Source organism: Limulus polyphemus, unplaced genomic scaffold (genome assembly GCF_000517525.1).
Source record: "Limulus polyphemus unplaced genomic scaffold, Limulus_polyphemus-2.1.2 Scaffold1531, whole genome shotgun sequence".
Lineage (NCBI taxonomy): Eukaryota > Metazoa > Arthropoda > Merostomata > Xiphosura > Limulidae > Limulus > Limulus polyphemus.
Genome location: NW_013667141.1, coordinates 109,506 through 121,688, shown reverse-complemented (window position 1 = coordinate 121,688; position 12,183 = coordinate 109,506). Strand labels below are relative to the sequence as shown.

The 12,183-nt window shown below is 33.4% G+C and overlaps 1 protein-coding gene across 2 annotated transcripts in view; it reads right to left on the bottom strand.

The window, feature by feature from the left end:
• Positions 1-10,161, bottom strand: part of LOC106463974 (septin-7-like) — a 38,804-nt gene extending 28,643 nt beyond the window's left edge. Inside the window, exon 1 of one of the 2 annotated variants that reach the window (XM_022391619.1) lies at positions 10,121-10,161. Coding sequence is in view for 1 of the 2 variants with exons in the window: in XM_013924077.2 (XP_013779531.1) it covers positions 4,078-4,116 (39 nt within the window). In the remaining variant the exon portion in view is untranslated. Of the gene's footprint in view, positions 1-4,077; positions 4,242-10,120 lie in introns of those variants that run through there. The other variant, XM_013924077.2, reaches the window with a different exon arrangement.
• Positions 10,162-12,183: the final 2,022 nt, after the last annotated feature.

Genomic DNA, 12,183 nt, shown 5'->3' with positions numbered 1-12,183 from the left:
TAAATCAAATGTTTGGTACATATGATATCATGCGAGTATTTGAACATATTTTATGGAACTTCGGGAATTGGTGTTTCTTGAATACGAGTGACCTTAGCCAAGAGCCGAGAAGGACTTTAGCATTTAAATTAACATTCCTATGTTTATACCATACTGTAAACGTAAAAGTTATTTATTTATTTATTTCGTGACTTAGCTATCGAAGTTAATCGTAAATGAATAATTATGTGACATTTTTTTTTCTATTCATCACAAAAGTTTTTTACAGCTGTGCAAGAGAGTTGAAGTGTAGTGACCCTTGTTGAATACCCAGGAAGTATATAAATTTATATCTTATGTGTGTAATCAGATTAATTAACCTTGCTTTTGTGAAATAAGCCATTTTTTTTCTTCTGTTTTGTAAAAAATAAAGGTTGCTGCTGTCATCTAAATTATGAATATGCAGCTTTTTACAAAATTCAAAAGAGTGAGTTTCAGTTTTATCGTTTCTTCATTACTCGTATTTTTAGCTAGATGGTGCTGCATTTATTTAAAAGACGTATAAATAGGTCCTGATTGTTAAAAAATTATTTGACTTGGTGAACTTCCTACAAACATCACCTGGTCCAGTGTTTCAGATAATTCCTTCTACAACTCCTGTGTTAACAAGTTAAACTTCCCACAGTTTACTTATACAAGGGGTCAAATGACGCACCCTATTCCAAGTACGACCACGCATTTTTTCTTTTTTTTCCACGTTACACTAACATTTTTCCTGATATTTCGAGTGTACTATAACCGTTACACGAGCCCCCTAAGATATGGTGAGCTGTAATGTATTGCAATCCCCCTTTGCTGGCTGATCTAGAGATAGCTGCTTGCATAATGAGCGCCTTGTTTTGTTGTCTTGTCCTTTAGCCTCTGAAACTTTAATCAGCCCCTGGTTAAATGACTAAATCATGAATAAACGAACTTTAGGCCTAAGAAACAATACCACAACGTTTGTTATTAAGCCCGAAGCTTCACAATGAATTATCTGTGCTGCGACCACTGCGAGTATCGAAAGGCGAATTTTAGCGTTATAAGCTTATCGCTGAGCCACGAGAAGGCGTGCCACAACGTACGGTCATGTTTCGACGACATTCTTAAACACTAAGTGTGACTATTTTCCGCATGATACGACAAAACGTCGTCGCTTTAGAAACATCACAATAAGAAGTGTTCAGCGCAAAGCCAACACACTGAGTTATACAAGCTCTGTCCACCGCGGGGAGGAATCGAATCCCGGATTCTAGCATTGTAAGTTCGTGAACTCTTTTAGCGTAATAAACCTTCAAGCTTACCGAAGATCCGCAATCGCAAAGCGAAATCAACTAACTGACCAGCTGATTTTACAACTAAATGATCAGCTGATTTTACAGTACGTTTTAATTTTGTTTAATTGTTAAATCTAACCGACACGTTAACAATGCTATACACCCTGTTGTTATTTTGTTGTTGTTGTTGTTTTTCGTTGCACTCAACAAATTCTTACAAACTACAAAATAGGGGTTGGAGTTTTCTACCTGAAGGGTAGTTTAAAATATATGGGCTTAAATGGCTACATCAGCGGTACCGTGTCTCCAATCTTGTACATTTCGGTAAGTTAACCAACAGGCCACGCATAGCCCATAAAAACTAATACAACAAAGACATTAGTCACGTATCTTGCAGGGGAGAATACTTTGAATTGCTACACGCACGTGCATGTACAACAACAACAGAAAACGTCTCCTCCATGGGTTTGGTTTGGTTAATATAATCAGTTCTTTATTAATTACTGTACTCGTGAACACCTTCATAATAGCCGCTTCAAAATATTTGGGTTCAATTACACAAAGCATCTTTTTGTAAACTTTGTGTCTATTGTTAAGTTGAGAAAGTCAGCTTTGAGAACTTGTTGACGGACCACGAAGGACTGACAACACTCCCTCTTCATTCACGTCCTTCAAACAACCACACACACACACAAATACATTCACAAATGATATCGAACATAAGAGGTGAAACCACTCCTAACATAAATAATGTCAGGCGTGTTTCACAGTTGACTTTAAAAAAAAGAAACTATAATACTGATTAGGTCACTCATCTGCTCTACCCCGCGAGTACACGTTCCTGCAGAGTGAATGATATAATACTAATAATGGTGCACTTACATTTAAGTTACTTCTTGTGATACAAATTTTCTTTTTTTCAGTTTGCATGTATCATATTTAAAATTATCGTTTAATAACTTCATGAAAAAAAATCTGTGTTACTGTCTATACCTGTAATCATAGGAATAAATACACTGAAACTTCGACTAATATCAGTATCATGAGTGGTATTATTTAACTAATAATGATAATAATTGAAGGTATTTGTTATACTTGTTCAGGCCGAAGGCAGAAATCTAAAAAGAACGGGCACTAACCTTTAGGGAGAAAATGAGATGTCTGGTGAAAACATACTGGGGAGTCGGTGGAAAGACCCCATCAGAAATTTTGTAATTTTCACCGAAAATGTTGCATTTGGGGGTATCAGAGTCTATTTGTACGTTACTGAACCACGTCACACATCATTACACTTACTATTCGTGCAGTTTGATAATATAAATAGTGCTTCAAACCACCACTACTACTACGTCTATCGTATTGCAGTCGGCCTGACGAGCCCTAGGCTTCGTCTACACTGGATATTGTGTTGTTGGCTTTACTTTTAACTTAAGTTCTCAGAACTACCAAATACATTCTAGTTTTAATAGCATGACATATCCTGTAAATCTGATTTTAAAAACTACTTTAACTCAGAAATATATATATACTCACAAATCGTAAAGCAATATTTTTTAGATCAAAAGTAATGTATTCGGCAATCCTCGATAAAGTCCGTAATATTGTAAAAAATTTAACTCTTCAGTTATGGATGGGCTGTTTTAACCAGTTTTTCTAAACTATTTATGCACCAAAATATTTATAGGTCTATGACTTTGAGCTCCCCAGTGGTATGTCTACGGACTTACAATGCTATAAACCGGGTTTCGATACCCGTGGTGGGCAGAGCACAGATAGCCCATTGTGTAGCTTTGTGTTTACTACCAACAAACCATGACTTTGATGGTTAAAGTGGGGCCCCCACAACACGAATGACAAAATATTTTAAAATGTAATAAAACCCAATAAGTTATTCAACGCAAGCTTTTGCCAGTTCATTAAACCAGGTATTGCTAGAGGCATAAATATAAATGACCGATACTAAACAGTGAGATAACGAATTATATTTTTGTTATTTTCCTGGTTACGGTTTAAGCTAACTTATCTTAAGTCACGTTTATTCTTAGTAAATATGTATGTATTATGAAACTGACACCAGCTTCCCTGGTGGTGACGTACAGATATCATTAATGTAGCAAAAGATTATGTAAATTTATGATCACATGAGAAGTACTCTCGTGATCTAAGCAGTGAACAAATACCCTACCATAAGCTTCATAAACTGAGTCACGATACTGTTAGTAGATTATTGCTGTTTGTCACTTGATATTGTTATTAACAAAGAAAGGTGATTTGGGAATATTGTGTTGTTTTCTGGAATTAGTTTTTTGTTGTTGTTATTCTGGTTATTTTTCCTGATTCCATTATTTTGAAATAATTAACACTGATATTTATGTTTTATTTAACAACATTAGTATCAAGTCCTGGCCAGGCTCGTGTTTATTAGCTGTAAGTCCTAAATTTTATCATAAGTGTTGTTATGGTTTAACAAACTGTTTTCTGTTGAACCCTGCTTGTTGCGGCGTGTTTCTTTTAGACCATTACAAAACTTTTTTTCATATTCTCACCGTTAAACACTGGAAGTTCAGAGGTCAGGTGGTAAACCACGTAATACCTTCCTTCCTTCCACAACAGTGCAGGGTTTGTTTTTGTTTGATTCAACACTATCGAATGAAGAAAATTTAAGTTCAATTACTTTTTTTTAATTTAGGAATTTAGTGAACACACGATCAACGTTTTACTAACAATACTTTGTTTAACAAAGTTGTTAATATATCGTTTTTTTAAAAAAGGGTATACTTACAGTTGCTATGTTTTCAAAGTCGGCGGCAGAAGCAGACATGAGAAGAAAAAAACTAAACAAAGAGTAGGTACAGGATATCGAAAAATAGATGCAGTTTTAAATGTACACGGTTATCACATTAGCCCTCCAACGATTATTCACCGATTTTCAGCACGTTATAAGAACACGCGAGAAACGCGAGTGAACTTCTTAACACTGCGATACGTCAAAAGTATGACTATAAACGTTCAACCAATCAGCATCACGCAAGATCCTACACTAGCGAAAATAGAAAAAAGATGCAATGACGCTTTTTAAAACTTGCAAAAAACAAACAGTTCGTTATCTTTAAGTCACGTGCTTTTTATCTAGTTGTTATCTCGAATGACCCTAGCATAAATTATCAAAGACGATACATAAGCCAACTTTAAAAAAAAAACCCAGCTAAAACAACAAACGTTTATCCATATTCGGTTGTTCATGTCACTGTATACATCATTTAACTTTGAAACTAATTTGAATCGTTTCTTTACTTCTTCAAGACCAGAATTAGTTCCCGTTGATAATCCCAATCCTTTAATGATAATAAAATACATAATATTTCATTGGCCCTGAATATTATGACCAGTAAATATTCAAATACGTGTTAAGTAACTTTGTTGTTGTTGTTTTTTGTTTTTTTTTTAGCACAGAGGGCGTTTCATAGTTTCTACCAAGAAAAATATCGCCAATTTAAGTTAACAACATAAAGCTATTTACAAATATATATAACTGCCATTAAATAAACGAAGGGATAACAAAAGTGGAATTTTCAAAATTGTTTGATGTTCACATTCCGAATTTTTTTGCTTCTTTTTGGATAGAGGCAAATAAGCGTTCTTGTGAAGTAGGAAGGGATTTTGGTTCACCTCGTAGTGACAGATGAATGAATTATAACCAACTTATGTTTTATACAGCCAATGATTTTATATTTTGTCCATTTTACAATTACGTTTGTTATTTCTTTACCGTTCATACAGATATCAAAGTAAATTCTGTCACTGGATTTATATTTATTTATAACGTGTACTTTAAGGACTTTCAAAGTTACACGAGGGGCTATCTGTCCCTAATATTGAAGCGGTATACCAGAGGGAAGGCAGCTGTTCAACAACACCCACCGCCATCTGTTGTTAAACTGAATAGTGGGATTTGACCGTCACTTTTATCACGCATCCACAACCCTAAAGTTCGGAGCGTGATAGTTTTGTTGATGATAAAGGACGCGAACCACAGAAACTCAACTCCACAGTCCGTACGCTAACCAATGGTTAGCGCTCGGCCAGTTTAACAGCTGAGAGAGACCTCTTTAACAAACAACAAATAAAAGAAAAAACAGATTAAATTTTCTTTTACACGTTGACTCGCAATCTAGAGGGTCGCGGGATCGAATCCTTGTCCCACCAAACATGCTCGCCCTTTCAGCTGTGGGGTCGTTATAACGTTATAGTCAATCCCACTATTCGTTGGTAAAAGAGTAGCCCAAGAGAAAGCGGCGGGTGGTGATGACTAGCTGCCTACCCTCTAGTCTTTCACTATTAAATTAGGGACGGCTAGCGCAGATAGCCCTCGTGTAGCTTTGCGCGAAATTCGAACCAAACCTTTACACGCATTTTTCAGATGTAGAAAAATTATTAATACTAACTTAGGTCAAAAATAAAAACCATCAACCCGGTTGAGAATGCAACTAATTAACTAAACTGTTATTACTTAAACAATTATAATGTATTTTTTCATCACATGAATACGGTTTTAGACATAATGAAACAAAAATACGGTCCTTCTCGGAAAATTGAAATTCTGTTCATGTCTTGTTTGTTATGAACAAATAACGTAACCATGGCTTCAAAAGAATCGTTCCTAATGATTGGTTTCTCTAACTATGAGCACCAATCATATTAGGGGACACATTATATACAGCTGCGCAACGCATGCGCCTTGTTTAATCAGTTGTTACCCAGATGGCTTGAGGATCTTGTGGGGCTTTCCCGAAAAAAAAAAAAAAGACAACGGACTGATATAATAATTTCGATAAATGGTGGACAGCTTTCGCCAAATCCGCTAGGCGCTTGTCACTTAGGGCTAAGTATTATGTTACTAAGAATTACTAATTAATATTCTGGATGTCATATACGATACAAAACAAGTAGTTAACGTTCTCACAGCACGACACTTATCGTAAGTTATATCCAGCTTTAAGAAATGTTAGCTTTATAATAATGCCATGTTCTCCCAGTGTGACACTTCTAGTAAGTAATATTCAATTTTAACAAAAACTGTCTTTATAATAATGCCACAGAAGTAGGTTTCTTTGTATAGAAGTATCGCTCAGGGCTAGCTGCACAGAGCCATTCCTAATTTTGAACTGACAGACAATAGGGGAGGCAGAAACCCCTACCACATCCTGTCTGACCGAGTAGTGGTATTCTTATTACGCACCCATGGTACTACAGTGTAGCAGCAGCGGGATACGAACCAAGGGCTCTGGGATTGACAATCAAGGCAACTAACTGGTAAGCCATGTTCAGCTCATCAGAAGTAGGATAGTTAAACTAGTAACGACAATATTTTTAACGATAATAAAACTTCATTCAGGAGCAGTTAGTAAGAACAATAAATACAGTTTATAAGAGCACAACGAAATATTATCTGACGCGAGTCTTCCACTCTCTTAAACAACAAACACTACCTTCTTTCATTATGGCCTTGAATCAAGCAGGTTACATTTCATAATAATGTCACAGATATTAAGTTACTGCAGTGACAGAAATGAAGGTGCCGTTGTATTCATGCCTTTCTCTGTAACTTCGTAAACTCAAACGAAATGACACTCCACAAAACACGTGGACACGTTTTGGCTTCGATACTTTGCAGAAATTTGAACTTTCTAGGTGTCGCTGCGGTGCATAATCGACTTCGTACAAAAGGCGATTTGTTTATTCAGTGAAACAGTAAGTCCCTTGAGAGCATGTATCACTGAAAACGTAACGTGCTCTTTAAAAATACCAACTATAAACATTGTTAGTGATGATGACGAACTTAAATCAATATTTAAGTAAAATAATTATTTGTTAAAATCGATTTTTTTTTAAATGGGTTAGTATTTCGTAATTATTTTCACTTTTAACGAACCTCTAACGAATCATATTCATATTTGTACGCTAGCGACATCTAGAAAATAATTATTTATTTTTTTATTGGCTCGAGTAACAATATTTTATTTTTACGAATACATAAATATTTAATTCACGATGCTTAGGGAGACTGGTAATATAGAAATGTTAGTGAATAAAATGTTATCAATACATTTCTATAAATGTAGAAAACAGTGTACAATAATATTTGAAGCACTGGTAGACTAATATCGAAATCAAAATTGCATGTATTATTTAAATGTATTTGTTCTAAACCATATTTAATTCATTTTTCGTCAATTTTGAACACCGCGGAATAAACATGAATTTTAACTCTCCAAAGCGTCAAATGTAAACTTTTATATTAAACATTTTTTTTTTTTTTACGTTAACCGTTAATCAATTGTCACCAGAAAGCCTGTATTATGGTATTTATTGGTTCACACGAGTGTTAAGTTCTTTACTTTTAATATTTTCGCAAGTGACGTCATATTTGAATCTACGGGTAATATTTTTAAGGCCTAAGAAGCTCTTCTGGTTAATCATAAATAAACTAATTACAGCTACCACAGACTAATTTGTATTTTTTTTATTTCCTCCGTAGGAATCGAACCAAAGATTTCACATCCATTTGACTGTTGAATTTCGCGTAAAACTTTTCAAGGGCTACTCTAATCGAATATGACTGTTACTCATATAATGAACACGCGACCTTAAAGTTCGGAGCAGGATTTTTTGGCGGTAACGGATCCACGGGGCTTCACATCCGTCAGGAGAACGCTCTACAATTGAAGAAAAGGTTTAAACCACCAGTAATATAACTAGAACTATCACATTTACTTGTAATAATGTGAACAATACAGGATTTCTGGAAGAGTAGGTGGGTGGGTTCATAACGCATTTTGGGGGATATTCGGAAATGGTCCACCGATAAATATCCTTCCATCAAAGTACTAGATAAGCAAATTATTATATTAACATAATTTATATTTGACGCACGTATCTCAGTTTTAACCCGCCCATAAAATAAAATGGTGTAAGCTGTTGCGCGTTCCTGATTGAAGACTTGCGTGCTCTATATTCCTATTAGACAATGCTTATTTTTCTTTCCCTTTAATTTTAATCGTCAGGCTGGTTACCCCCCCCCCCCTCGCCTAGTGTTTTTATGACAGTGACTTATAGAATTGTCTCTAACCTATATCACTGTCGTGTAAAAGAAACACGCGATAGTCAAACCTCCCAGATTACGCCCTCTTGCCAATATGTCTTTCTAAAAGCATTGTAAATTAATATTTAATGACGCTAAATCATAGTTACTTTTCACTAATAGCTATATCAAGTTTAAGAAGTGTGTAAGCTACTGTCTATAAACATGATTAAGAACGTTTAAAAGCGAGATGAAATAGAAGCACACAGTAAATATAAACACATTTTTTATACTTTTTTGAGGAATTTTAAAATGAGTTTAAAAGCTTTTTTGTTAACAACTTCCTCCCAAACACACCCTCACTGTCATTTAGATTTAAAATCAAGAATGGATGTTTCAAACACGCGCGCACAAAGATTCCTGGACAACAATGAAATACTTTACATAAAGCTAATGTCTTCTTAATCTACAACACACACTTGCGCGTGCGGATTAGCTGCATTACTTAGGTTGTTTAATCCTTTTTTGATGCAGTTAAAACACGCACCACTGGTTAATTTCTTTTATACGTTTCATTTAACATCTTCATACAATTTAAATTTTCTTATTTGTCAGGATTTGTAGTGCACACTGGAAGAACTTGGACATTTTGGCAATAAAATTATTTAAAAAAAAAAAAAGACTTTTACTCTCCAGATAGTAATATAAAAAAAAAATTCAGCTAACGTTTCGCCAATGCGGCTTCATCTGGGTTAGTAGTAGAAGAACCGCTTCAGATTATCCTGTATGATATTCTGCCCGAGAATTTTAACAAACGTTATGTCTGATGCATATATCTCAAACAAATTCTTACTGATTATAGTATTTTGGCACTTGTGTATAAAGTTAAAATCATAAATAATATTCAACGTTAAACTGGTATACAATTAAAAACATTTTATTTAGGCCTATCTATGGCCTTCAAAAAGTTGACGACTCTACATGTTTCGACGTTACAACGTTATCCTCAGGAGTGAATTACAAGAATTACTTTGGCAATTGTCTTGTAATTCACTCCTGAGGATGAACAACTTAACTAACCCTAACTAAAATTGTTTAGATTGCTTATGGCGAGTTATTTGATTTAGGGCTTGACCTTGGTGTGTTAGGTCATATAATTGGAAAGTAACACCCAAGACATTATTGAATATAACCCTACTAAACAATAATAATTTCTGTGAATGTGATTAAATATTGTCCATTAAATATGCAACAACCATATCTGAAAATGAAAACAAAGCTTATTTTATCCTACCTATCACTTTGTCTTGAGCTTAATTGGTGAAACAACACTTCACAAACTACAGAACTTATTATAATCTTAGAAAATAAGGAATGCAAAATAAAAGTTTTTACTTAAATCTAAATTCTAGTACAAAACTTAGATATTTTTTAATAATACTGTTTGCTAAATTAGATAAAAAGAAGAATCTTACGGATTAAAACTTAACATTTTATTTTTGGCTTTTTATATTTTAAAACTGTACATAATAATATTCATGATACGTATTAGGCCTATTTACTCACCAACAGATTTACAAGTGTCAAACGCCTTTTTTAAGCTGGTTGAACAAATCAAATGCACTTCATTCGTTTAAGCAGTTTTCTTGTAAATACGGAGATCTGCCAATAATTTATTAAATTCATGACGTGCCAAACGATTTAAATACGGACCATTCTTATTATGCGTTATATTTATACTTACTGTTCACTCACGAACATCAACTCTCCATTCCAGCTTTAGTAACCTAACATATAACACACAAAATGAGTCAAAAAGCGCCAATTTTGAAATTTTCGAAAATTATATTAATTTACAGTTTTGTCATAATATCTATAAATATATCTAATAAATTTTAAAATAATTCTAATATATTAAGCTAGTAAAAAGATCAGTTTAAATTATTACAATTACAAATTGTATATTTGATAAACAGTTATAAGCACATTAAATTCAAAAATAGAAACAAATGTTCAACTAACCGTTATTATCCGAATTTTTGCCGCCACTAATACTGTATAATACTTCACACATACTGTGTAACAATGCACCGAGTCTCGTTTAGACATACGATCGATTCATGTACTTTTGCCCTAATTACGCTACCACCCATCCCTCTTCTGAATATGTTAATTTTTTAAATTTTACACCAATCGGAACACCACTCGAGTTTTCCAGCCATACCTGTAAAAACAAAGTATGACGATAAAGCTCGAGTGATGTTCAATAGTTCTAATTTGAGATACTCTAATTCGGCCTAATTTGTTCACAGTTTTGTCAAATTTAATAACAACATCAATGTACAATTAATTTAACTTAAATACAATCTGATTTTTATGTTAAATAAATCAAAACAGCGAGTACGACTTTAGAAAAATGTTTCAATAAAAATAATTTATATTTTGTAAAGGCCTTGACAGAAAGAGAAAAATGTACGTACATTGTAAAAACCAAGACATTTTGTTATTATTATTACTGTACGTGTGTGCATATTGTAAGTAAAAGTTAAACTAATTAAATTTTTTAAAATAGATTTAGGCAGAGTATTCATGATGAGTTTCTGCCCATTCCAGTGTACTCATAATCAAATTTTCTTCGTTTTTATTTTCAATATTTAATTAATAATAAGTGTTTCTTATTAGAACAGAAGGTGGTAAATGCCAGGCGAGTAAAATACGTAGTTTTTTTTTACTTTGTTGTTTTGTTAATAACTCCTCATAATAAAGCTAAAGGCACGTGCCTACCACGTGAAAACTTTTCGAATCAGGAATCATAAGCAGGGGATTGTACAGGTTCTCACTTCGCTCATCATAAATTTGCCGCGTCATTACTATTATTGTGACAGTGGTAAGTGCAAGTAAAAAAAAAGAATAGTAAAGTTCCTTACACGTGCAGATTCTTAGTCAAAATATTTTAAACACAGTTAAGAACGGAAAAAACAACAAATCATGATTGATTTATTACAAGCTTTTCAATTTGTACACACGAATTTTTATTATAAAAATTGCGCATGTCTAAATAAATATACCTTCCTGAGATGGATATTTAGATAAAAAAATTATACTCGGTATTACGTACAGACTAAAAAACGTTTTAATATATTATACAGAAAACGTTCTCATTTCCAAGTTTTCGTTTACGTGACGACCTGCCATCTATCGGCGCTGTGTGTAGCAATATCAAAATATTCAACAAGTCAAAAATAATATTACTCTGAAAATAATTACAATCCCATTTCTTTATATTGTTGAACTCTGGTAAACTGTGGGAAGTTTAACTTGTTAACACAGGAGTTGTAGAAGAGTTCAAAAGATCGTAATATTTAATATATCTTCCATTTCTTAAAAAAAAACATTATAATTTTGTGATTTAATTTCAAATTATTACGTATATAGATTGAACATGCGCAGAGGTTCTGTTAGGCTGAATCGTTAAAAAATGTTAACTCTAAACTGATAATAAATTAGTTTTACAACATTAGTTATAAAAGAATATACAGATTACGATTTTTTAAAAGTCTCATCAACTTATACTGTTACTATCATAACTGCAACCCCTGGGGAAAGATTGAGAGCAGCCTCCCACGCAAGAAAATAAATAAATATATACTACTTCAACATGTTTAAAAATACTATAATTCAGTTAATTAATGAATAACAATGTACGAATAGATAGTGTACGATATAAAAATGCAAAACGAAACGGTATTTTTAATTTTATTTGCTGTTTTTTCTTTTCGATTAATCAAGTAAATTCAACATGAAAAT